Genomic DNA, 26492 nt, shown 5'->3' with positions numbered 1-26492 from the left:
CAGTATGCATGCTGTTTACTAATATTTTATGACAGATTCTCAATTTTAAATTTCTCTAATAATTACATTTTACTTTTTTTCTGTGATTCTGTGTTAGGTTTTGATGTCTATCTGCTATCCTAGTTAATTTGTGAGCTATAAAAAATAAGATACATTATTAGTATTACAATTTAGTAGCAGATGCTCTTAAATTATATGGAGTGAAAGTGTAAAGTTGGAGTAGGCAGCATGAACACTAAACAATCAACAGGGTAAGTGGTCGAGTAATTAGAGTGTTAAAGAGCTGGTGCCATGTTTTTGCACTTTTTCTGTTTTTCAGGTGTCTATGAGGTTGATAGAACTTCATTAAGCCCCCAGTGGTGGTTTTATGCTGTTTTATGTCTTATCTGACTATTTGGAGTTTCTTCCTGGAGGCTGAAACCTTGAGGGTCAAACGTGCTTTAGTGACATAGTAAAAACATACCCTCCCCCTCATTATCATAACACAACAGGTGTGGGCATGAGGAGGAGGAGGGACTAGGACAGGTGGGTGGTGCTAAGGTGGTGGAGGAGGTGCTAAGGTGAGAACCAGGTATACTTAATGAACTGGAGGCGTGTCCACATAAAAACATAATTTTAACAAGGGGGGGGGGATCACTGAAAATCACCGCACCCCGTCTTTAAGAAAATAAGTATGACCTTGTTTTCTGGCGCTCTTACTTACTCAACCAATAATTAGAGCACTGTTCCTACTGCATGTGTGGCTGGAATCCCTTGACTCTACTTGTGCACCTGTACTAATTCCACGCACCTAGAAGGTAAAGTTGTACCACAATTAGATTGGTCGATCTTTGGATCATGTTTGTGCCGTTGCAGGAATATAAGTGGTAACATGTACAATCGAACTCAGCGGGTCGGTCTGTCTCCGATTTATGCTTTTTATGGCTAGTGAACAAAACAAAATCTAAAATAGGACTCATATTACACTCCAGGAGACAACACATTCCCAAATTTGGATACTTTTATGTCAAAATACGTACAGTATAGCACAATATACAGCATTAGTAACTGTTGAAAGTTACATCCTTCAGAAGAGGAGCTCCTAAATTCAACACAATAAGCATTACTGTAGACGAACATTTCAATATAAATATATCAGAATCATATTTCCAAACATACCAATAACCTCAACATGCAATCGAATGAAATCTCACAGTCATGAATGTACTCAAATATCAAGTCATGGACACACAATTGAACGGTCCTTATTTTATCATTCTTGAAGATTCACAATACAAAAAAAAAAGTTCATCAATGTACACACGCACGCACGCACGCACACACACACACACACACACACACACACACACACACACACACACACACACACACACACACACACACACACACACACACACACACACACACACACACACACACACACACACACACACACACACACGTTGTGTGCTTACATGATTACAACTCTGTCTTGGTGCTCTTATCAAGTCCATCAGAACCAGTTGCTTTCAAGTCGTTCTTTAGCCATTTGTTGAAAACAGCAATAGGGTCAATATTCCAGTGCTTATGGAAAGAGATTGGCACCTGGTGAGCTAAGAAGTCTCTGGCATAATCCTCTGGTCGTGCCTGGAAAGTAAGAAAACGTTTTTAATTGCAATCAATCACAAGCAGGTGTGTTGCACAGTGAGACAGCGCAATATAACGAAACACTCATGGAGGAGTATTATTTTCTGTAACGTTTACACTTATTGTTTTAAGCTGAGTACTGCCAACTCGAATGTGGTCAACTTAACAGGGATGAAACAGACATGCATGCCACAGAGATAGACACAGACAGAGTGTAGATCTGAAGACTGACGGCGTAATAACCTGGTGAAAGAGGGGGCTGTGTGTGACAGGAAGTCCAAGGGCATTGAGGCACATTCCCAACACCATGTCATCAGGAGCATCATTGCTATAGCACTTACAGCCACTATTTAGTAGTCGGACCGCCGCCTCCCTGCTGAACACCATGCTGCAAGCATAGAGGGAATGACATTATACATTTAAATATAGATGAAAAGTCAGGGGATTTACTTTCATTGTCATCTTGGGAGCAGGCTTTATAGTGAACCGAAAACAATATCTTCTTTAATTCATATCTTTTTGTATTGATTTTTGGGAATGCACTTTATTGTGTTGTATACACGTAAAGTATCTCTGACTGCATTTATATAGCGTCTTTCTAGCCTTTCCAACCATTCAAAGCGCTTTACCATACTACTCATTCACCCATTCTCGCACACTGCAAAGGTAGAGATAGACTGTTACAAATGATATACTAACTCATGCGGCACACATTCACAAACTGATGGCGGATGAGGATGACACAATGAAACACAAGGTAAGATCAGTGTCTTCTTCAAGGACACTTCGACACATGGCCAGGAGGAGGCAGGGATTGAACCAGGAACTTTCCGGCTCCCAGGCAGCTGCTGCCCCTCCTGAGCTACTGCTGCCCCTCAGTATGTATTGTGTGTCACACTGCGATGATTCCCAAACCTTGTGCCATGAGACAAGTCCTGGGAAATCTTGTTACAACCACACATTATTTTTGCAATATATACAACTACTGTATACGGAATGTTATGAATAATGTTTTTATTTACAATTTGAGTACATTGTGCACACTCATTCCCAATACAGAGGCTAATTCTAAACCCCAAAACAAATTTATTAAATCACTTTCAACCTGCTGTCCCTATTCCTGGTGTCCCTATGGCATGACAAACAAACAAACATAATTAGCAAAAATAGCAGATCGAGAAGTTCACATGTTGCAACGCATTGTGAGATTGTAGATCGGCTATTTTTGTAATGAATACAGGCCTTGAGATCTTTAGTTCCCCATTGGTGTGCCTTAGGCACGAAGCATTTGAGAACCACTGTAATATTGTATGTATTTTGCTGTAGGTATTCTTCTATATTGTTTTTATTGGCTATTGATTTTCCGGGAACCACTGGGGACAAAACAAAATAAGGAGTGAAATGACAGAAGTCAAGCTGAGAGGAAAGCGTTGTTTCAGTCTAGTAATACTGAGCAGTTTTGCACCAGGATGCATGTTGATGCGGAGCATCTCGTAGGGAAGGGAGGTAATTACGCTAGAGAAGACAATCTTCGGGCTGGCAGAAAATACTGTACATGTCACTCAAAGTGAAAGGATACCCTTTTTCCACAAGAGAATGCTTTAATAAAAATGGAAACCTGAAGTGGTGTAAAATGTCAAGAGTAATTGATGTTACTCTCAAAGGTATTCAAAAAAGAATCTGCAGCCTACAGACGCACTTAAATTGACAGACATTCAGCAATACTTCTTGTCTGGAAGCCTGGTCCAATATTGCTTTGACATTTCCATTCATTCCAGACATTTAAATTACACATTTTGGAGCGTGTATCTTAATCTAGTCCTGGGAATTATTAATTAACTTTCATTCACAGGGCATTTCATTACAAGCCTTGCAGTCCCTCTGCTGAGGATCCGCCTCTTTCATTGATATAATCCCAGAGTGGCTGAGCCGTGTAACTCACCCTCCACCTCCTGTGATGTAACTGTAGCCCCCCTGGCTCAGCCCATAGCCGTATTTTTCCCCTAGACACACAGGCTCTGAGGATTCATAACAGCTTAGCAGGACTCGTAGTCTGGGAAGGCTGCAAGAAGCACAGATCAAACTCATCATAAACTCATCATTCAGTGATGCCTGTACAGACACAGAGGAACAAACGTGTACGCACGCACGCACACACACACTCTTTCATATGTGCACACATACTGTACAGTACACATACAACGACACAATGACAATCCCTCTGGCAGTATCGCAAATCCACTGTCACATGGAAAAGCAATCTGCTAGAGATAAAGTGAAATGTTAGATAATGTGAAACATCCAATAAATCTATATCCCTAGGATTTCACACATTTTACAGAGTAACATTTTGCCAAAAATATGTTCTGTCCAAAAAGTTTGTTGTTTGACTTAACAAGTATTGTTAGCAGGAAGCCAAAAACAATGGGAAATCGTCAAGAAAAATGTGGAAGAAAACTACATGAGGATAGTTGGTAAGCACCACTTAGCTTAAACTACAAAATGCTGTGGCAAACTGGTCATATACAGTATCAGGGCATGTAAGATACCTGATGAGTGTGTCATCATCCACAATAAGAAGCCAGCTGGTCTTTGGGACAGCATCAGTAACATATCGCTTTAGGATTGCAAAGGTTTTCCCACAGTGTCCTGCAAAAGGAGACATGATCTCAACAGAATGCCTTGTTGGAATGAAACACATATTGACCAAAACATGCATTGTATTTTATGAAGATAAATGATCCTGCAAGTAAAATACTAGCAGACCTTGCACAAAGTATTGATATGTAAAATCTCACACACACTGCACATACGGTATGCACAACCAAAAACTCTAACGCTAATATCAATAAGTGACATAACATGAAAGCATTCATAATGGCCCATAGTCACAATCAGAAAAGTACAAGGCACACCTCTAAATAATGTGTTTTGAAACAGGGAAAACAAGCAATTTACTCATCAATTACACTTGAATCCTGCACTGAACATCAAGGACTTTGCTGATATATGAGCTGCTGTAATAGCTTCATTGAGAACATTAGAGAAGCTATTATGGCTTTTCTTAAGAGGAGAGTATCTGTGTTTTACCACAGATATATCAGGACAGGAATTTCCTGGAGGCCATAAATGCCATGGCTGCCGTGCCCCCTCAGTTTGGCCATATGTCACTCAGAAAATGATATGCACTGAGGACCCCCCTGCATTGCCCCATTTCCCCCCGCATGGTCTTTTGTTGAGATTCTGAATTCTTAACTACCCCTGACTCCCCATCCCCATCTTCAAACGAGTCCAGTAACTCATCAGACAAAATTTCAGTCCTTGAGTAATCAAATATTGGTGAATTGCAAATAGTAATATATCATTTTGTGAAATAAGCAGCTAATTTATCATGTATTTATTTATCTATTTCTTTGTTTATTTTACTGATAGGTACAATATGTATTAAACAATTTATGGCCTTGCATTTGGTCTTTGTATCCTCAAGAAATTGATAACAACAAAGGCCAAACTGGCCTTCAGCCAAAAATGATGAAGCTATGATCGAGCAGCAAACTGGAAAACGTTACCCCTGATGATAAAGAGTCCAGTCAACATCTTTTAAAGAAAAAGGTAAATTCCTGGCTTTTAGAAAATGTTGCAAAGTAGCATGGTCGCTTTGCTTGTATAATTTATGTATAATACATTTATTATGTATTTATTTATGCTGTAAACAGTTTTGTTTGTGTTTTTAAAATGTACAATTTTATGTACCAGCAATGCCTGTTGTCTGAGACCACGGTATAATACGTCTTTGACTTTGTTGTGTTTCTATCCTTGAAGTTCTTTCCTTTGAGATGCATGTCTGTGATGTGTTTTCATTTAAAGCAACGTCATATAGATCAAATCAAACAAAATAAAATTCAAGACATGCAAAGTAAAGACAGAAAAGACAAATTTGTTTTGACAAGTGGAATGGCTTTGTAACGTACTGTATGACATATTTTTTATGCTTTACCTCAGACAGGGGAGTAAAGAGAAACGGGCGGAGAGGAGAGACATTGGAGGCTAGATCGGGGTCGGGTTTGAACCCGGATCCTCTTGCTCACTAGGACCATGTTATGTAGTCTCTGCACTGACTGGCTGAGCCACCAGGCACCACCCTTGATATGACATCTTGAGGAACTAATAAGGTATGTACGGCATGCTGGGCCCGGGAAGAGCAAAGAACTATTAAAGTATGTGTGGCATGCTGGGCCAGACGGAACAAAATGTTCCGCCACCAGCCTGAAATGAACAGCAGTAGGGTGGAAACTCCTCAACAAGTACAAGGAACGGAGAGAAAGGTACCCATCAGAATCCAAATATCTAGACACCACTCAGCTAGGAGCTAAGACATGGAAATCCCTGGTGGCAACCATCACAAAGAATGCTGAGGCTTACTGTTTTATTTATAAGGCACCTCAAGGTGTTTTTCTCAGAATGTGAATACAAAATAACTTAGGACACCTTGAAATGCTGACAGGAATAAAAAATAAACATACTTTTAGAGGCACATCAGACTAGTTCTGCACGCTTATTTCGAATTGCAATACTGTAGGTTACTGGGGGATGTTAATAGGATGGGACGAGTCAGCACCAGCCAACTCAAAAACAGCATCTCTCATCCAAATGACTGAAAGCTTTTGGCTGGGGAAACTTTTGACTAAATGATGGGACTTGGGACCTTCCACATTATGATAGATATAAGTGATGTATAACTCATGATAAGTAATGTAGAACTCAGGCCAATGAATTCATAATTTCTATTCTAGGGCTGGGCTATTAACCAAAAATATATTGAAACCTATATTTAGAACCAATAACCAATAATCAATCTTGCTCATGACGGTTAATCAATTATTCTATTTCTTATATATCACCAAATCACCAAAATCAACTAATAGATAGATCCATTTAACATTACGGTATAAAACACCTGCTGGCATCCCATTTCCAGTTCTTGCATCACCCTTTCCTCACTTCCTCAAATTGTCTACATTATTCTAGTTCTGAGGTTTTGCTTTTCATTTTCACTATACAATTTAAAGCTTATTCATTTTATTATCCTGTCTCATCACTAAACTTATCACTCATCACCGAAAATGACCCCTCTTCCCCCCCACCAACTGTTTACTATATGCTTCTTTCTTATTACTACTCGTAAATATGATGTTTTCTTATTGTTTGTCTTTAGCTGTCTCGATAAATTGAATACGCAGGACCTTAAATGGAAACAAGCCCTGAGGGCTTATTGGCCCCGCCAGGCGGAAAGGCATGGTGAGAGAGTATGTTTTGCACCCTGTCCGTCCGTGTGTGTGTCCGTGTGTGTGTCCGTGTCCGTCCGTCTGTGATCAGCTAATCTCCGGCACCGTTGGCTTGATCGCAGCAAAACTGTGCACACACACTCCCTGGATGCCAATTCAGGGAGTGAAATTTTTCACATGGGCCGGCTATAGGGACACCAGGAGGCCGCTTTTTGCAAAACACATTTTTTGATAGTACTACAGATTCTATCCAAACGTCACGCAAATCGGTACACAGTATCTCTATAGTCATTAAACCAAATGGGTCTTTCAGATCTTTCATATTCCATCATGATTGGCTATGAATGGCTTCCAAAGTTTGCACAAGTGCTTCATTTTGCACAAAATGCCTCAAATCATGAACACAGCATGCAATTTCCGTGAAATCTTTCACACGCATTCTCACTAGGCGGAGGAAGAAATGCCACTTGAAAAAAATCTAATCAGCCTCATGGTGACGCTATAACAGGCCGATTTGTGTTTTTACCTATAACTGCAACGATCTGTGTAAAGCTTTGTATGTGCACTCCCCTGAGGCCAAGGAAAAACCTTTGCCCCGCATTTTTCACACCTACCCACCAGGAGGCCGACTTATGTAAAACATATTTTTGTTTATTACTTCAGATTTCATCTAAAATTCACGCAAATCGGTACACGAGATCTCTATAGTCATGTGATCAAGACGGATCTGTTTGATTTTTCATATTCCAGATGATTGGCTAAGATTGACATCTTAAAGGGATATTTCACTTTCAAAAAAACTTTGGGTCATTTTATCGTCTACTCAGGCTTTTGTGATTGTGAGCCCACGGACAGTTCTTAAGTTGCTTGATTCAGTATTTAGATATTTGATATTCATTATATTATGTTATCATTAGGGATGTCCGATATTATCGGCCTCCCGATATTATCGGCCGATATTAGCATAAAAATTGATATCGGGAAAATATCGGTATCGGTTTTTGAAAAAAAAAAAAAAAAAAAGTTAAATAAGTTACAGGAGTTCTTACTGTATATGGTGTGTGTGATATGAAATTTGAGCTTACCCTAATCACAATAATCCCCGCATATATCGGTATCGGTTGATATCGGTATCGGTAATTAAGAGTTGGACAATATCGGTATATCGGTTATCGGTAAAAAAGCCAATATCGGACAACCCTAATTATCATTATATTACCGTTAATTTCGGACTATAAGCCGCGACTTTTTTCCCATTTTTCGACCCTGCGGCTTATATAACGGTGCGGCTTATCTATGGTTTTTTATAGCTAACGGCCACTAGGGGACCTCCTAAATCTAGGGATTTTACACCCGCGGCTTATAGTCCAGTGCGGCTTATATATGTACAAATCATTCAATTTAGCTGCTGCGGCTTATATTCAGGTGCGGCTTATAGTGCGAAAATTACGGTATATACAAACCCATTGTAACTTCAAACTCCATTTTAACCATGTTATATTAATCAGAAACACCCGTCCTTGGTTCTGGTGACTGATATTATCCTTCTAATACGTGAGGAGACCGTGTTTTTTCAATTACTTTTTCCATTTATTTTTAATATTTATTTTGGAAAATGAAAAAAATTAAATACAATAAAATAAAATAAAATAATAAATGAAAAAACACAGCCCCCTCACGTATTAGGAGGGCAGGATGAGTCACCAGAAGCAAGGACGGGTGTTTTTGATGTAACATGTTAAAAATGGAGTTTGAAGTTATAATGGGTTTGTATTTGTAAGGGGGCGTGTCTAATAAAATGAATATTAAATATCTAAATACTGAATCAAGCAACTTAAAAACTGTCTGGGGGGCTCACAAAAGAGTAGATGATAAAATGACCAAACATGTTTTCGAAAGTGAAATATCCCTTTAAGTTTGCAGGAGTGGCCCGTTTGGAACAAAATGCCGCAAATCATGAACGCAGCATTGCCCTATTATAGCGCCACCAGGAGGCGGATTTTTGCAAAACATTTCTTTTCATATTACTCCTACAAATGTTGTCCAAACATCACGCAAATCGTGATATAATCGAAACATATTATCTCTTAACTCTTTCACTGCCAGACTTATTTCTGGCTGTTTGACCAGTGCCAGGATTCTGCAATTATCTACCTTTTCAAGTAGTCACAGAATATTTATCTCCAGTATGATTGATCCCCTGATGGTTGCTAATCACTGACAGTACGTTCTAATAGCGGGCGACTCTCGGGCGATCGCCGGGCGACATCGTCCAAAAGATAAAGAAAATCCATCTTTCATCGCCCCCCCCCGCCCACTTCGCCCGATCGCCAGTAGTTGCCGGCTCTGATAGACTTTCTTTATCTTTTGGACGATGTCGCCCGCGATCGCCCGAGAGTCGCCCGCTGTTAAAACGTACCGTAAGGGTTTTCAGAAATGTCAACGAGGTCATTGTGACCTCGTTAACATTTGTTGTCTGATGTTTGAAAATAGCATGTTTCACTCAAAAATACATGGTAAAACACAGGAAAAATTTGATTTTTTTTCTCTGTTTATTTTTTAACATTGAAGTGAATGGAGCAGCAAATCTTTGGATAACGTTATCTCCTAGTTCCTTTGAAAAAAAAAATGGCAATGAAAGAGTTAAGTCAAGTGATCCGTCCGATCTTTCACATTCCAGCCTGATTGGCGAATTCCAAACATTGCTGGCCCACACTAACCTACCTGACCTGGAGGACACCTGTGCTCCGAGGAGCACAGGTCTCCGCCAGATCAGGTAGGTTAATGTGGGCCAGCAATGTTCAGGCTGGAATGTGAAAAATCGGACGGATTACTTGACTTAAGAGATGATATGTACCGATTTATATATCATCTGGCGGAGACCTGTGCTCCTCGGAGCACCTCGGAGCACTTTTTCTAGTTTGGGTTATCCTTTTAGCATTCTTTTGTATAAATATGTGCCACTGTGCCTTTTTTTGGGTTGCAAACTGTTAATAAAGTATTCAATCAATCAATTGCAATAATCGTTTCACATTTCAATGGTGAGGTTATTTGCTCTCCAAGTACTGCTTTTGAGGACTGAACATATTTTCAGTTTGTGATTAAATTTAATAGGCTGTTTGAAAAATGTATCAATCTCCTAAAACACAGAAATGATATTACAGTAGCTAGATCTACAGTAATGTACTCCATAAATTCATTCAAAGCAGGATTTTTAAATTAGGCTCTGAAAATATAAGGTCTAAGTGGCTGTGTGTGTGTGTGTGTGTGTGTGTGTGTGTGTGTGTGTGTGTGTGTGTGTGTGTGTGTCCGTCCGTCTTCTCTGAGTGTTTGCCCAGAGGTAACCTTGCAAACCACTGTACTGATTAGGCCAAATTCCCTGTCCATGCTGCCAGTAGGCCAAAGAAGTAACTCCATGCATTTCCCCCCACGTTTCATTGATAATGGAAGTCAATGGGGCTGTGATCACACTGAAACCTTGACCAAATCTGGATACGAACGACATAGACAACAGACATCACACAGACTGGCCATTTGAAGCCCATCTTCAGATCCACATGCTAATTTTTTTTATGATTGAAGCTCCATGAGGCAGCTAATAAAGTGTAAAATAAAGAGTATTTACCAAACCCCTAGGACTGCAGAGGATTATTGAAGCTGCCGTGTTCTGGTGGCCAAATCTGGTAGTGCAAGACTTCTGCATTTAGAACGCTACTGTGCATGCTTCAATTGTCTGAAACGCTCTCTAGTCTATTTACTGATACTTCGAGGGGGTAATTATTTTTTCTGTGTTTGGCCAAGCAGTATGCTGCTCATGTGAGCGCACAGGGGAGCCGTTAGGGCTTAAGTGTCTTGCTCAGAGATATTTCGATACAAATCCTGGATGAGCCGAGCAACGAACTGGGGACCTTCTGATTCCCAGACAGCTGCTCTCCTTACTGAGCAACTGCCGCCCCATTGATATATTGTTCCTGATATCTAGAGCAAGCCTCGGCTATAAACAATACAATCATTTAGCACTACAATTGTCTATGGGGATAGAACAGATGAGCTTAAAATGATAAATGATGATCATGACACCCAAATGTTAAATCCATTACAACTTAATCACAATACATGTTGTCAGATATGACAGTGATTAGAAGAGTACCATTATGTTGTTATTCTCCTTAATTGTCTCCGCCAGGCCGAAAGGCATGGCCAAGACTATGTTTTGCACCCTGTGCGTCCGTCGCCTCGGCCGTCTGTGAACAGCTAATCTCCGACAGTACTCCCACAGATTTTGTCCAAACATCACGCAAATCGGTACACAGTATCTCTATAGTCATTACACAAAATGGTTCTTTCCGATTTTTCATATTCCATCCTGACTGGCTAAGATTGGCTTCCAAAGTTTGCAGGAGTGGCCCGTTTTGAACAAAATGCCGCAAATCATGAAGGCAGCGTCCGATTGCGTTGAATCTTTGCACGCACACCAGGAGGTCGATTTTTGCAAAACATTTTTTTTATATTACTCCTACAAATCTTGTCCAAACATCACGCAAATCGGTACACATTATCTTCATAGTCGAGCGATCAAGACGGCTCCGTCTGATTTTTCATATTCCATCCTGATTGGCGCATTCCCAAATTGCTGGCCCACAATAAACCTGACTTGGCGGAGACCTGTGCTCCGAGGAGCACTTTTTCTAGTTGTCTCTGCCAGGCCGAAAGGCATGGCGAGAGAGTATGTTTTTCACCCCGTCCGTCCGTGTGTGTGTCCGTGTGTGTGTGTGTGTGTGTGTGTGTGTGTGTGTGTGTGTGTCTGTCTGTGAACAGGTAATCTCCGGCACCGTTGGCTTGATCGCAGCAAAACTGTGCACACACACTCCCTGGATGCCAATTCAGAACCTTTGCCCCAGATGTTTTACATGGGCCTGTAATAGCGCCACCAGGAGGCCGCTTTTTGCAAAACACATTTTTTGACAGTACTCCTACAGATTTTGCCCAAACGTCACACGAATTGGTACACAGTATCTCTATAGTCATTACACAAAACGGGTCTTTCAGATTTTTCATATTCCATCCTGATTGGCTAAAAATGGCTTCCAAAGTTTGCGCAAGTGCTCCGTTTTGAACAAAATGCCTCAAATCATGAACACAGCTTGCAATTTCCGTGACATTTTGCACGCACATTCCCACTAAGCCGAGGAAGAAATGCCACTTGAAAATTTTCAAATCAGCCTCATGGTGGTGCTATAACATACCGATTACTGTTTTTACCTATAACTGCATCGATCTGTGTAAAACTTTGTATGTGCACTCCCTAGAGGTCAGGGAAAAACCTTTGCCCTGCATTTTTCACATCTGCCTTTTATAGCGCCACCAGGAGGCCGACTTATATAAAACACATTTTCTGATATTACTCCTTCACATTTTATCCAAATTTCACGCATATCGGTAGACATGATCTCTATAGTCATGTGATCAAGACGATATGATTTTTCAATTTCCATCCTGATTGGCTAAGATTGACATCTAAAGTTTGCAGGAGTGGCACGTTTTGAACAAAATGTTGGAAATCATGAACGCACCTGCCATAAATCAATGGACTGCTTTCATTTGTTACCGTAAGCGATCCTTTTAATATCTATCAAATCATTTTCAATGTATTAATTAATTTATTAAGTAGCTGTGTAATAAGCAGGATAAACAAAAGGGAGCTGGTCATTATTGAGAAATAAACCCAGACAGGCTGACATAGACCCCGACGTGAAGTGGAGGGGTCTTTATCACCCTGAAGGGGTTTACTTCTCAATAACCATCATGCCTGTTCAGTGAAACATGGCATGTACAGTACTAGTGGGTAGGGTGAGACAATGAGATCAATTACCTCTTTCTGTATTAGGTATTCCCAAGTTTATGGTGGGTATAGAGGAATCAGCATGGTCACTGTAGTACTCCAAAAAAGTGGCATCTTTCTCCCAGGTCTTCTTTACCACTGGGACTACAGCACAGCAAAAAAGTAAAGGCAAAACTTGCACAACAGACAAACCAAAGAGTCAGCGCAAACTAGATGTTTTAATCAGTGAGTACATAAAAGGATCATTAATGGATATAAATTAGTTGGAATGCTAGAGTACAATTAATGAGAATGATGTTTAACACTATATATTACCACACCAATGAATGTTCAAGATGACAGTTCTAGATTAAAAACTAGATACCAGATACCGTAATCACTGGCATTAGTTATAAACAACATAAAATTTGCATTTGGTGATCATTTTACATTCCTCTGAGCTCAGCCTGCAATATCTTTTCTCATTTAACAGAAACGTATTATCCAGAGCTCCCAAAAGAGAAGAATCAATTAGAATAATTTCATAATTATAAATAATGCTAATTCATTTTTTTAATCAAACTTATGGCAAACAAGGATGCTTTGATATGTGAAGAATAGTGTTAATTTTATATCTTAAGTATACTGTATTTGCATCGTGATTGGTCTAATTTATTTGTCATAGGTCAGATTAACTAGAAAGGGGCGGGGCGCTCAGTGGAGCGCAATTCTCCCTCCATGTCTGTGTGGTGCATATGTGATGACATGTTTTGATAAAGGATGATAAAGGATGCATCGGTAATGTCTTGTATCAATTATGTTTGTACTGGGCCAGACTGGGAACACAAATGAGGGCAGGGATGTAAACGACAGCGACCCCCATGTCTTCCTAGCCTGGTAAAAAAAATCTGGGTCGTGTGAATTCACATTATCGATGTATATATTATCAATATGTGTCTGCAGACCGGTCTGGCCCCACGCGATGGGTGGGCGTTTTGCAGAAACCAAAAAGTGGAAGAGCCAATCACTGCTTGTCAATCACATGGCCCTGAGCGCAAGTGGGGAAAGCTCTTAATGCTTTGAAACTTGCAGCTTTCTCAGTATGCGGCTGCGCTAGATTGCTGCTGGCGTGAATTCACCATATTTTCTTAAATTACATGTTTGAGTCATGCTACAAAAGCATACAACGTACAACAAAAATCTGACAACCCATTATAAGAGTAGAGAGCCACAAGAACAAGAAAAAAACTAACGTATGCACAATAGAATCCTCAGTGTTACTTTAACAATTAATAAATTACCCAAATTGACACTATGTGGCAATCAAATATTTTTTCATCGGTCAAAGTGTGTCTATAACTCACCTCTGTCACTGTGAAATTTCTTGCATGTTTTCACAGCCACAAAAATATCTTCTTTATTAACAGGGGCTCCCTTCATGAAAAAGCAGAGGGAGATTAAAACATAAGAAGAAAACACTGCACGAGGTTTGCTACCTAAAATGTGAGAAGTAATCTGCAACAGTGCTGTCAATGGGAAACACATGCACCCTGCTGATAACGCTCTCAAGAAATGTCAGGATATATTCAAAGCAAGAAACCTTGCCACTTATAAGCTCTATGTTATACTACTATTTTCTAAAATAGCAAATTTTGCCATTCTATAAGCTATTGCAACATGTAGCTTTTAGAAATGTTTTAGACATTTTGGTAAATTTTCACCTATAATGAATGACAAGCCCAATCCATTGACAGCGCAAAAAGCATTATGGTACCCACACACAGTGGAGGAAGGCTGCTGAGAGTTGTAGCACAGTGCTGGGCTTTAGAAGAGTCCTCTGGCTCAGTGCACAGTTCCGGGACAGCAGTAAGATGTGGACCTTTCCCATTGTCCCAAATATACAATGCAACCTGTAGGGATGGAAATTGATGATGCCATGATAACAAGCTCAGCTGGACACGCACGTACAAAGCCTGTTGAGTGCACTTTATGTAAAACCCCAAATTAGTGGTGTTCCCTTTTAAGAAATGAAAACATCTACAGTGTACGCAGCAACATGACCATTGCAGGAAGTAATGAGATTTTTCTTCAAGGTTGACTGAATAACATACTCTTGTTGATGAACGAATAAATTAGACGTGTTAGCTTAAACGTGACAAATGGGAAAATAGCGTGAGAAAATGATTGAAGAGCTTGAAGCTTTATCAAGATGTTCAAAAGCAGGGCCTAGAGGTAATCACTTCACGCACATATTATCTTACCTCATGTTTCAGGTCAATGGTAAAGTCAGATTTAAGTGGCTCATCACGCACTTTGTTTGCAAGCCTGAAATAGCAAATCACTGATTGGCACCAATTCCTGATAAAATGATGCGTATGTACAGCAAATCTAAAGCAAACAATGACTGTTAGGAGATGAACAAATCTAAACACAACCCAAAATATGGAGAGATTATGTACTCACCGTTGAACAAGGCGGATACTTAAGGCCCAACCAGCAGTAAAATCTGGATATTTGAAGACAGAGGGATTCTCTGCAAAGGCATAGTGATGGATGATTGTTGACTCCTCATCATGGAGGGGCTTCCCAAGAAACCACTCCTAATAAATGGAAATAGTGTTGTTATCAGTGCAAACTTTTCACGTCAAAGACCCCCAAATTATGTACAGTATTTCCCCCCATCTTAAAATATGTGCCAGGGACCCCAATACAAGATTTGTGTTGCTTTTGAGCTCACAACGCATTGCAACAAGCTTGTAATCTATATACATATAGATATAGAATATATATAGGGAGGGACCCCACTTTGAGAACCAATGTCATTACTATATTATATATATATAACTTGTGGATTGGTCAAGGGATGCATCCAAAGCACCCAGAAAGGAAATACAAATTTGCAGATAAATAGTAGAAAATGGCTATGGAGCATAACCTGAAAGTTGAAAACCGGAAAATTCCACATTTCTAATATGGAGTGCCTCCAACCATGGTAGATAAAATAACTATTTATTAATGCAGAATCCCAGAGTGGAGCTTTAATGGTTGATATTACATACACAGTAAAAAGAAGAAACAAACAAACAAATAAAACAAAGAAAGAAAATCATATCTAAATGTCAGTACTGAGCATGTAAACATTCAAGCTTTGTTAACTTCTTTACATTTTTGATATTGTTTTTCCTCAACCGTGATAATTATTTATTTATTATTTATTTAAGTGTTTATTCTTTATTTAATAGGGGTTGACTGGAGTCGCAGAGTCAGTGCAACATCCATGTGCAGGAAAAAGGCGGCTGTGCTTTAACTCAGAGATAAATTTTAGACAAAGAATCCAGAGCAGGAGAACTCCAATGCAACAACATCTGTGAAATCTGATATTGCACTCTTTTGCCATTCGCAAACTTCTCATTGACAGATTTAATGACTGGAGCGGGCACAAATATTGATATAGAATAGAAAATGAGGTTTAAGGGTGATTCTATATCAATTCATGGTGACCCATGCAGTGGAAACTGAGTCTGTGCAGGTGGTGTCAGTACCATTATGATTTACAAAAAAAATGATTTATATGTCTGATATTTTCCTCAATTAATTGATTGAACTGTGAAAGTCAGAAGATGTCTCAGAGAGAGAGCGAGAGCGAGAGAGAGAGAGATGGCTGGAGCATACTCACTTTTCTCCAGTCAAACTTTGTGAGGACCTCAACCAGTTTTAACATCTTCACATTGGTTTCTTCCTCAAGAAATATGATCCAGGAGGAGTTTTGCCCAAAGGATTTAGAAAAGCTGGGGGAGAACAAAGGTAACAACAAATATCAATTATCTCTAATGGAACATAGATGAACTCACAGAAGTCTGTTGTTTTATTATAGACATCTTGCCACATTAATTGACAAGCACACTCATGGAGTGAATACATGAGTGTATGTGGAGGGTCTCCAAGCAGACTCATGGCCCAACTACCTCCAAACTTTCCACAAATATTTCTCAATATTCTGCCTGTGACCATACCTGCTTCCCATACCGTTACTGTACTTGCAGGATGTACAATTAATATGAAAACGCATATTAATAGCCCAAAATCACTTATACAAAAGGCAGACCTGGCAACGCAGCCTACGCCAATCATGTGCGAGAGATCTACAAGCTATGGGGCAGGGACGCTATGTGCCATACACCGTATCTTAGCAACAACGAAAGCGCTAACTCTCATTGGTCGTGTCATGCTGAGGGCAGTTTCCAGACAGCAGCATCGAATACTCGCTCATACAGCTCCCTGCCGCCATCACAGTCAGACGCAGCAACGGCAGGGCTCCGTGATAGTTGTGCGAGCTGAGCTGGACAGCACAATCACCGTCATTTCCACCATATGGACCCCATGTCGGTAATATCAGCGGGATCCACTTGAGTCCCAACTGGGATGCCCTTGTGGGATATACGTGTGTTCTACCTGGGCCTTAGGTGGGCCCCACCTAGGCAATTCTATGTGGGGCCGAGGTGGGTCCTAACTGGGATGCCCATGTGGGCTATAAGTAGGTTCTACCTGGGCCCTAGGTGTACCCCAACCAACCAGAGTGCAGTGCCCATCGCTCCAAATGTTGTGACGTCAGGGCTCTCAATACTGCACATTGGGGGAGGAGGAGGGGCGCAGGGCGGGCGCACAGATCGGTGAACCAATGGGAGCCCACGGATGTTTTCTCTGGAGATTTTGAATCCGCCCCTCTATGCCAGATATCAGACGCGCTAGAGGGTCTTTACTGACCGAGCCATGGCCCCAATGGCCCTCATGACGCTACGCCACTGATATGCGCTGCCAAGTGGGCACTACGTGGGCGCGGGCGCTAGAGGTGAGGCCCGCAAGCATCATGCACCAGAAATGTGATGCTGACCGGGGTAGTAGTTTGCGAAACTAGCGGCAGTCAGACAAACACGCAAAAACATGATCTTCGACCTTGCCTTCGGTCTGGTGGAGATAAAAATAAGAGCAAACATCAAATATCAAAAACTATATCAAATATACATTAAGTATGTGACTGTGTACTGCTGTCTCTTTTGCGATATATCAAATAACAGATATAACAATAAATAAATGATCCATAACAGTAGTTCAAAGCCTATGTACGTATAGCCTCAGAGTGTGTCTCTTTAATGCTTTGGTGTGTGTTTTTTTAAATCAACTGTGGCTCCCATCTTCATAAAGTGATGGAAAACTGTTTCAGATGCCATTTTGCAATCAGATCAAAATGATTAATTGGATACAGAATTGTTTATTTAAGACCTTGGCCTATAATGAACATAATCTACGTGCTTGGACTACTGGGTTACAAACTGGGTGATCTTAACCAATAGGCTCACTCTCACATCAGGACAGTCATGCATCATGGGAAGAAGGATTTGCATTGTTAGTAATGATCTGTTCTAGTGACTTAGTATTGATCAATGGACTTAAAATGCACCCTTCACTGATGAAAGAAACCCCACACACCCAACATTGTTGGAAGACTATTTGTAGGTGTTTCTGTTATTCTGTCCATGGTGTTGTGAATCTGTCTAATATGAACTCATTCACACCTCTGAGTTTTGGAGCACTTACTAAGGCAGCAGAGGAAGAATACTCCAGTCTCCCTCATTATTTGACAGACTGTGAAGAAGCAATACCAGAGGTGGATTCTGAAAGGGACAAAAGAAAACATTACAACATTCTTCTTGAAACTTGTGCAACCCAGTTGATATTCTTGAGACAAATAATTAGTCAGAAGTAGAAGTTCACAACTGGCAAAACACAATATCTTCATACAATTTCCAATTTCCTTACACAGTGAGGAATGCAGAAGGTATGTGAGGGGGTTTCAGTGAAAAGCGGATGTTTCACACTGTGATGAAAACAAAGCAGTAGAGTGCAAGACCATGTGGTTCGTTATTACAGTACATGATTCACTCATCATGCTGGAAGCCAGGGGGAACATTTTTCATTGAAACAGGTCTACTGCAACATTGATTTAATCAATGGGCCTGAGCTTGCATGCAATTTGAAAACACTATTAATCACCTGGGGTTCGCTAGCACTCATCTCAGATGAGCTTTATCTAAAAGCTAATGACATGGGGACACCGTGGATGTTTTTCTTCATTTATATAAACTCTTGGTTACACCATCTTTAAAGAAAAACTCAAGAGCTCTTTACATAAAACTGCTTCAGAAATACTACTGAATGAGAGAGAATAAAGACTGATTGAATTATTCTTTTGTTACGTTCTAGGTTGAACATCACAATTTAATTAAGGGGAGATGTAATTATGTCACAGCTAAATTAGAAAATTCCTTTCTTGGTGGTTAGTTGGCGGATCAGACAAGGTCACATGGGCTGCCTGGGCTGCCTGTCTAACGCCATGGGGGGAAAGGGCATTGAGGGCAGCCGGCTGATCACTTAGTGGGGACCGGACAACAAGACTGCAGGACTGTTTGAGACGGCTACCGTAGCATAGGAAAACCCTGAATTATCCTAAAGAGTGAAGGCAGTATCACATCAAGTCAACCACGAAAGATGGCGAACAGAAGAGCTTGGGTGCCAGCGATGCGACAGTATGAGAAACTACTACTTCGCCCACGTTTTACATTCTATACCTGTATCTGATGTGCTAACTATAGCACAGTTAAAGAGTTCTGACTGTGTTCACTGCCAAGTGCGATATAGCTAAAATCCTAGAAATTAGTACTGATTGTTCAGATAATTAATGTCATATGCACTGGGTTACTTCATCTGGGACACTTTCATAGCCATGAGGTGAGCACTGTCTGCTCCTGATATAAAGAAAGCAGGCTGTTCTTCGGTGGATACAGTAGCAACAAATAGGATACTGATTGCCCAATGACTCAACAGAAGACTGCGGTCACAGAGACTTTATTATAATGGAAAGACAGAGTTTTTCATCATCAAAACTGCTACTGTAGATCCAACAACAAACTGTCAAAACCACTCAAAAAATGAGCCAGAGAGAAAAGAAAAGTCAATACAAGGCCAGGCCCAATTTATGCTTGCAGCAGTGTGTCTCTCTGTTGAAACATTTTATTTTTAAGGGTCGTGCAATTCATACTGTAGTGAAGCCAACCTGTCCTTAGAGACAGGTTTATTGTAGCTATGCTAACAAGACATTTACCATATATTAACAGTCTTTATACAGTACCATGCATACCACTATTTGTGTTTCCATTCATAATCTCACTGATCTGGCATTTTAACTTCTCTTTTATGCGATTAGTCAAAGCTTGAACCCTGATGGAATTCAAAGAGAATGCAGTGGTACTTTGAAAATAACCTTGAGTTAACTGGCAAATAGTGATTTCTGTACTGTTCACACCTGGAAGCCCTGAGAATTACATTGAATAATTGTAATACTTAGTTCCTATAATATGAGCAACTAATTTGATAACTATAGTCAATGATAACTACATTGGACCTAAACTAACAAATATAGTTTAGGTCCAAGTTAAACTATTAAACAACATTGTTATTTAAACATTATTAGCATTAAAGGAGTAGTAGTTCACCCAAACAATTACTTACTTTCTATCAATTACACACCCCTTGAAGCATTGAATTCATAGAGATTTTTTTGTTTTTGTCACATTCCTAGGCCAATAATTTTAAGACCGGCAGTCTCTCCTTTGAGTCTCCTACAGGAGAGACCGCCGTTCATCAAAGTATTGGCTTAGGAATGCGACATAAACTAAAAAATGAATTCAATGCTTCATGGGGTGTGTAATTGATAGAAAATAAGTCCTTTTTTGGGCGAACTACTCCTTTAAGTATTTTTCTCAACCTGCATGTTTCTCTAACAGAGAGACATAATGCATCTACAGAGGCTATCTACATTGCTTTTACCAGCCAGCCTGCTGGTTTCAACAAGAGTCAGAGCTAGTTGGCCAAAGGATGGTACTCGAGGAAAGTCCATGGGGTCATCAAAATCCGTAGGGTTCATCCTCTGTGGGATATGAGGGTGCATAGAAAATTGGTAATCCAGTCAGGAGTTTTCATGTATCATTGTTAACGCAGTTAATAGTGTGCAGCCATAACGTTGTACAAAGGTTCTCTGAAGGGGTTGGGGTTGATAACCAGTGGTTCTGTGGTTATCAACCCCCCTTCCCCCACACTCATTGTCAACCTCCCCCTCCTGGTTTAAAACACTCTTCTACAAGTCTGTTGATTAAATTTATCACTGAATTAATTATTTACCATATTTGGATCCCTTTTATTTCCCCAGACGTACAGTACAGTAGGTTGTTTATATGCATATGCATATAAACAACACAGGGATGTGCTGCATTAATCAATAGTCTAAGATCTGCTTACGATGGCCATAAAAATATTGTGTTTATGTGAACACGGTTCTTCACTCTTACCACTCCTTACTTCCTGCTGCTGGACTTACAGTACTTATCCCCAATGAGTAAAATTCATGGTCATTAAATGATGGTATCATTGGAACTGTTACCACAGCACAGCCTCATCACCTTACGTGCCATGTGTTGTACAGTACTGCAGTTATGCACATTTTGAATAGTATAATTCCATCCATACAATGTCTTAGCTAAACTGTGTGCTCAGTATATCCTTGACTGTTACGTTTATCCCTGCGGACCACGTTGCTTGCTTGCTTGGGCTATTGACTATTTATTTATATATACATTTTTACATTGTAATTTTGAAACAACGCGAGTCAGAATCAGACATCTGCAGGTTTACAGGTGTAAAGTGGGTGAAGTTTGATTGTGTACAACCTCCATCATTTCTAGTTGTCAGGAAAGAAAAAGGGGGGAGGGCATAGAGATGGAGAGAAAGGAGAAAAAGATAAAGATATCTACAGTACATACACATAACATAAAAAAGCAGCAGGTATATGAGGTTAGACATAAGGTGCAAAAAGTGGCCACACCATCAGCAGGTCCACATAGGAAGGTAGTCCACTCCACATAAGGCACAACTTCAGCAAACAAGACCAGGAGACCTGGTTCTGCCAGACCCAGAAGGAACAAATTCCTAGTAGGCAACACACCTACAAACCACTTTATAAGTTAAAAGTATAAATAATTTTGGGCATGTGTGTAGCATTTTGTGTATAGGGGTATTTGGTTGTAGATTTGTGCATAGGCTAGACCAGCAAACCTTCCAGTCTGATTACATTCACCTGTCCCTTGTCAGTCAGTGCACAGAATATGGGCAGAAGGGCTTTAAATCCAGCATTTCATAAGTTTAGGTAATTTACTATGCTGCTTGTGGAGTAATAAACCTCTGAAATAAGTTATGTAGAACAACAAAATTGCCTAAAGTTAAACGGCACATGTTTAAACCAGTTGAATTAAAGGCAATTCAATGTTTGTTAGTGTCCCCATTCACTGCTGCTTCAAATGGTAGCAAGTCCAGACCAAGGGCCAAGGCTTGGGTATTTACGATGAGGCCAACACGGAAGCTTACGAATGGCCAGAGTGGCGCTGTTTTACCCTGCGCCGACCTGCGGTGTCAGAAAGAATTTATTTTAACGCAAGTGAATGGGTTTTTTGACAAACTTTAGACTAGATTTTCTTACCATGATAAAAATTGTCATAAATTCTATATGCTTCCAGTCGCTAGTTTAAAGTCTCCTTTCAATCATCAGGATATGCGTTTTGCTAAATTATGGTCCCATTTATTCTAAAATTGACGATAAAGTAGGCTATTCTCTAGGAGGGGCGGGATGATTTGATTGACAAGCTACACAACCAATAGCATTCATTCCCCGCCCCCGCTCTTGATTGACAAGCTACCCAACCAATAATGGTCTGGTCTCATTCTGCAGGATATGACGCAATATGACGCGATATTGACAGATGGCGGACCCACAGTCTTGGAACAATCGGCTTCATTTTCGGTCTGTAGAAAGCAGGGGAGTGGCTTTGTCCATTCATTTTTTACAGTCTATGGTCCAGACCTGCTCTGTTGCCCCTGGTGGTTGAAATCTGAAGTGTTCCTGAATGGCTGAGGAGGAAAAGAAGGACTGACCGACAGACCGACCGACAGACCGACCGACAGACCGACAGACAAAGCCTCCTGTAGGCCGACCCCCTGGGTCTGGCAAAAATCCATGTGGTAGATCCACAAATGAAAGAAATCGGCATAGGGGAATACGATTGATTCAGCGTCAAGCTACCTAGTAAATACTACCAAGAAGAAGAATCTGTAAATAATACAAGGTACCTTGAAGTGGAATTGATTCAAGCTACCTTGTATTATTTACAGATGCCATACCACCAATTATTTGTGCAATAGCAAATAGCCCAAAGCCATCTAAAATTGTGGAATTAGAGGCAAGTGCATTTCTAAAGGGTGTGAGTGGTATTTGAACAATCCTAAATAAATAAAGAAAAACGTAATATCCACTATCGAGTAGCTGTTTTCCCGTATGAACTCCAGACAATGTCCAGAGAATGCCCTTTCACACACAACAGGTGCCTTCATTGAAAATTCCCTCAACAGCTCCCCCAGCTGCCAGAACAGGTCATTTATCTTTGCAGCTAGAAAAGGCTCGGAACATGCAGAGAGAAAAACTCAAGAATGATCAAGAGTGATTTTGAAGGTAAAAACTTTTATGTATGGACAACCACTGATCCAATTGAATTCCCACTAGGCACAACACCGGCCTTGGATCCTCAGCGATATACACGTGAAGTTTGAAGCGGGTAATGCGTGAGAAAGGCAGACACATCATTTCTGTGCATTTATAGATAGATATAACTAACACAAACTGTGGTGGTTGTAATCGCTGCTCTTCAATTGACAAATTTAGATCCTGTGGTGGCCACTACTGGTTGGTAAGTAGTAGTGCCTGAAGGTCAAAACTATATTTCTCCCGAGTAAGTACGATTTAATCCAATTCTGATTCAACTGTTAACAATTCGATTCTATGACGCATCTCAATTTTCATCAGTTAATAAAAAGCGGTCAAATACATATTATGAACTATTTTTATTTATAAAGTCCTTTACCGTGATGTGTGTATAATCACTCTCCTTCAAACATTATGAAGTCTTGACATTTTCAAATGTTTAAACCAAAATAAATGAACGTTACAGCCTACCGATTATGAGAATGTTCAGTCCTGAAAAACGAAAAGGAATTCCTTCTGCAGTGCATTACAACTTTACAACGGTGCTGCCTATACAAAACTAAGGTTTTAACAGCTGTAAGACAAGGACACTTCAGAGTACACAGTAATTTAATTCAGAGTGTACAAATGTAACCAAATGGACCCGCTTCATCGCCCAGGGCATGTTAAATTAAATTCTTTTGGCTTTCCACAGCAGCCTTACAGTGTTGTGAGCATATAGAACGTTGTTGTACTTCGGCGTTAACATCACATATGATTTGACTGAGAATGTGCCCAGATTGTCCGCTTAGTTTTTTAGATATATATTATAGCGAATTTCAATAGCTCTGTTCAAATTTCATCAAATTGGACACTTTCACTCTATTGTATCAGACTGCTGACAGTGACATTCGTCACATCGGGAGAGATTCCTCTCAGTAAACAGCGTAAACCATTACCCTTACTTCTGGCCATTTATCAATCGACTTAAAATAAACATCTCTACATTATTAAAACAGGTTGGCTCATCCTTTCGTAGACTGTGTTTTGGATCCCATCTCCCAGAGAGGTTTGACATAATTCAAGATAACCATGTGTCAAGGTTGACAGTGTCATTGAGTACTGGATGGTGGATTTGGGATGAAATAAAATAATACTACTAGAAAAAATCTAGTATGCAAAGGTTGCAAGTTGCATATAATGATGCAATGAGAATGTAGAAGTTCATGCAACGACTGGATGTATCTGCAAACAGCATCATTGTAGCACTCACACAAGCCCCATAATGAGCTGTTCACGCTATACAGCCAGAATAAGAGTGCACTGGCTGAAGTACCTGTGTGTTCTGCCTGTGGATTAAGTCTTATGTATTTACCTTTTTCAATATTTTATTTTCTGTCCTGTTTTTATTTATTTATTTATTTAATGTATTCTATGGACCTGAGTCCACTAATAAAGACTGAATTGAATTTAATATGCTCGTATTGCAGACAAAGCAATTCAGTATATACGAAGACTGGGTCTTCTTTAAGTAATCCACAGTTAGAGGTTGAGGTTGGGATATACTATTATTTCTGATATAAACTGGAAGGCTAAGCTATAGGTTTCTTGTTTTTTATAATAAGTATGTAAAATAAGCATACAACATTTAGTATGATAAATGAAATTAATAATTCACACCCAACAGTGGTTGGAATGGAGACAGACAACACCAAGTCAAAACAGATTTGAGTCTGTGGCAAGGTCAGACCCATAGAAATCTATGGGTCTGCCTCAGTCTTGAGACATTTCTCAAGACTGAGGCTTTGAATATAAAACTAGTACAGTACAACCCTGAAGCAGTCAAACATACTGTATCGGGGCATACATCACAAACTTAACAAAATATCAAAATATACAAATCAAAATACTTATCAAATCATTAACTTGTATTCAAGTGAAGGAACAAAACATATCACATGAAAAGATTTAAGTGGACAGACAGTATAGCGCATACAAGGGGATACGTACAGAGCAAGAGCCTGAGTGTTCATTCACTCATGGAGTTAAATTAAGAAAGAAAGGTTTTTCCTTATTTCATGTCCAACAGTATCACAATTAGATATGGTACATTCACTATTCAACCAGATGGAAAATAATAATGGTTTACACCAGATTTCATATAATAGAAGTTATTGACTAGAGGAAGACATATTGACCTGTAAATGTGGTCTTGCCATAACATGATGTTGATATGTTCACTGAAGCTTTACAAATTGTATTAAATCTTTAACCGATGCCCTCTCCCACTACCGCTCAGAAAGACCAGCATGATTACAATTTACCGGACATTTGAGGGTGAGGCTTAAAGGGATAGTTACCCAAAACAAAACTTTTTTTAATCGATTAGTCACCCCCTGGAGAATTCATGGATATTTTTGTTTTTGTCACACTCCTAAGCCAATAATTTGATGACCAGCGGTTCCAGTAGGAGACACAAAGGAGACTCTTTGTGTCTCCTACCAGAATCACTGCCGGTCATCAAATTACTGGCTTAGGAATGCGACAAAAAAACTAAAAATATCCATGAATTCAAGTCTCTAATCGATATAAAAAAAGTAATTTTGGGGGTGCACTATCCCTTTAAGTAATGATTGTATGATGAAAACCATGACCCACCTGGGGGGACCACCAGCATCCAGTGAGCCAGTCCAACTTGGGAGACCTCCGTCTGCCTAACACACAGCAATGCACCACATGAAAGCTTTGGAACAACTACCACCAGAGTCCGACTCTCCTTGCTACTCCTACTCGCAAAAAGCAGATCTACAAACCACCACGTGTGGCCCTTAACTAATGATATATAAACTTTGGCTAATTAATAGTTAATTAGCTAATTAAGATGGGTGACAGCCGGAATGTAGACGTCATCCCGGGAGCAGTATGGGTTGGCGCCCCAGCCTGTGTCTTCCGTGAGGAAGAAGCCCAACAAATCCATGGTGAGGCCTTTAGGAGGGCCATTCAAGCAAGCCGCAAGTGGAGCCTGCAGTACCACCACGGCCCAAGAAACCATCACGCCAGAAGGAAATCTTTGGATCGGGGGGAGTCTGGTGCAGCACTCAGGTCCTGGACCTGGTGAAATTAATGATGAATTGATAAA

At 40.1% G+C, this 26492-nt stretch overlaps 1 protein-coding gene across 2 annotated transcripts in view; it reads right to left on the bottom strand.

The window, feature by feature from the left end:
• Positions 1-1021: 1021 nt before the first annotated feature.
• The window catches only part of b3glcta (beta 3-glucosyltransferase a), a 65296-nt gene continuing 39825 nt past the window's right edge, over positions 1022-26492 (bottom strand). Inside the window, exons 5-15 of one of the 2 annotated variants that reach the window (XM_084064912.1) lie at positions 18328-18404; positions 16409-16520; positions 15196-15332; positions 14994-15057; positions 14511-14642; positions 14097-14166; positions 12784-12897; positions 4176-4275; positions 3569-3688; positions 1870-2014; positions 1022-1626 (exon numbers count right to left, since the gene is read on the bottom strand). In XM_084064912.1, the coding sequence (XP_083921038.1) occupies positions 1459-1626; positions 1870-2014; positions 3569-3688; positions 4176-4275; positions 12784-12897; positions 14097-14166; positions 14511-14642; positions 14994-15057; positions 15196-15332; positions 16409-16520; positions 18328-18404 (1239 nt within the window). In that variant the 3' untranslated portion in view covers positions 1022-1458. The remainder of the gene's footprint in view (positions 1627-1869; positions 2015-3568; positions 3689-4175; positions 4276-12783; positions 12898-14096; positions 14167-14510; positions 14643-14993; positions 15058-15195; positions 15333-16408; positions 16521-18327; positions 18405-26492) is intronic. The other variant, XM_084064913.1, reaches the window with a different exon arrangement.

The sequence above is a fragment of the Gymnoscopelus microlampas genome (genome assembly GCF_963454915.1).
Source record: "Gymnoscopelus microlampas genome assembly, chromosome: 8".
Lineage (NCBI taxonomy): Eukaryota > Metazoa > Chordata > Actinopteri > Myctophiformes > Myctophidae > Gymnoscopelus > Gymnoscopelus microlampas.
The sequence above is the reverse complement of the archived record's forward strand: the minus strand, read 5'-3'. Positions and strand labels throughout refer to the sequence as shown.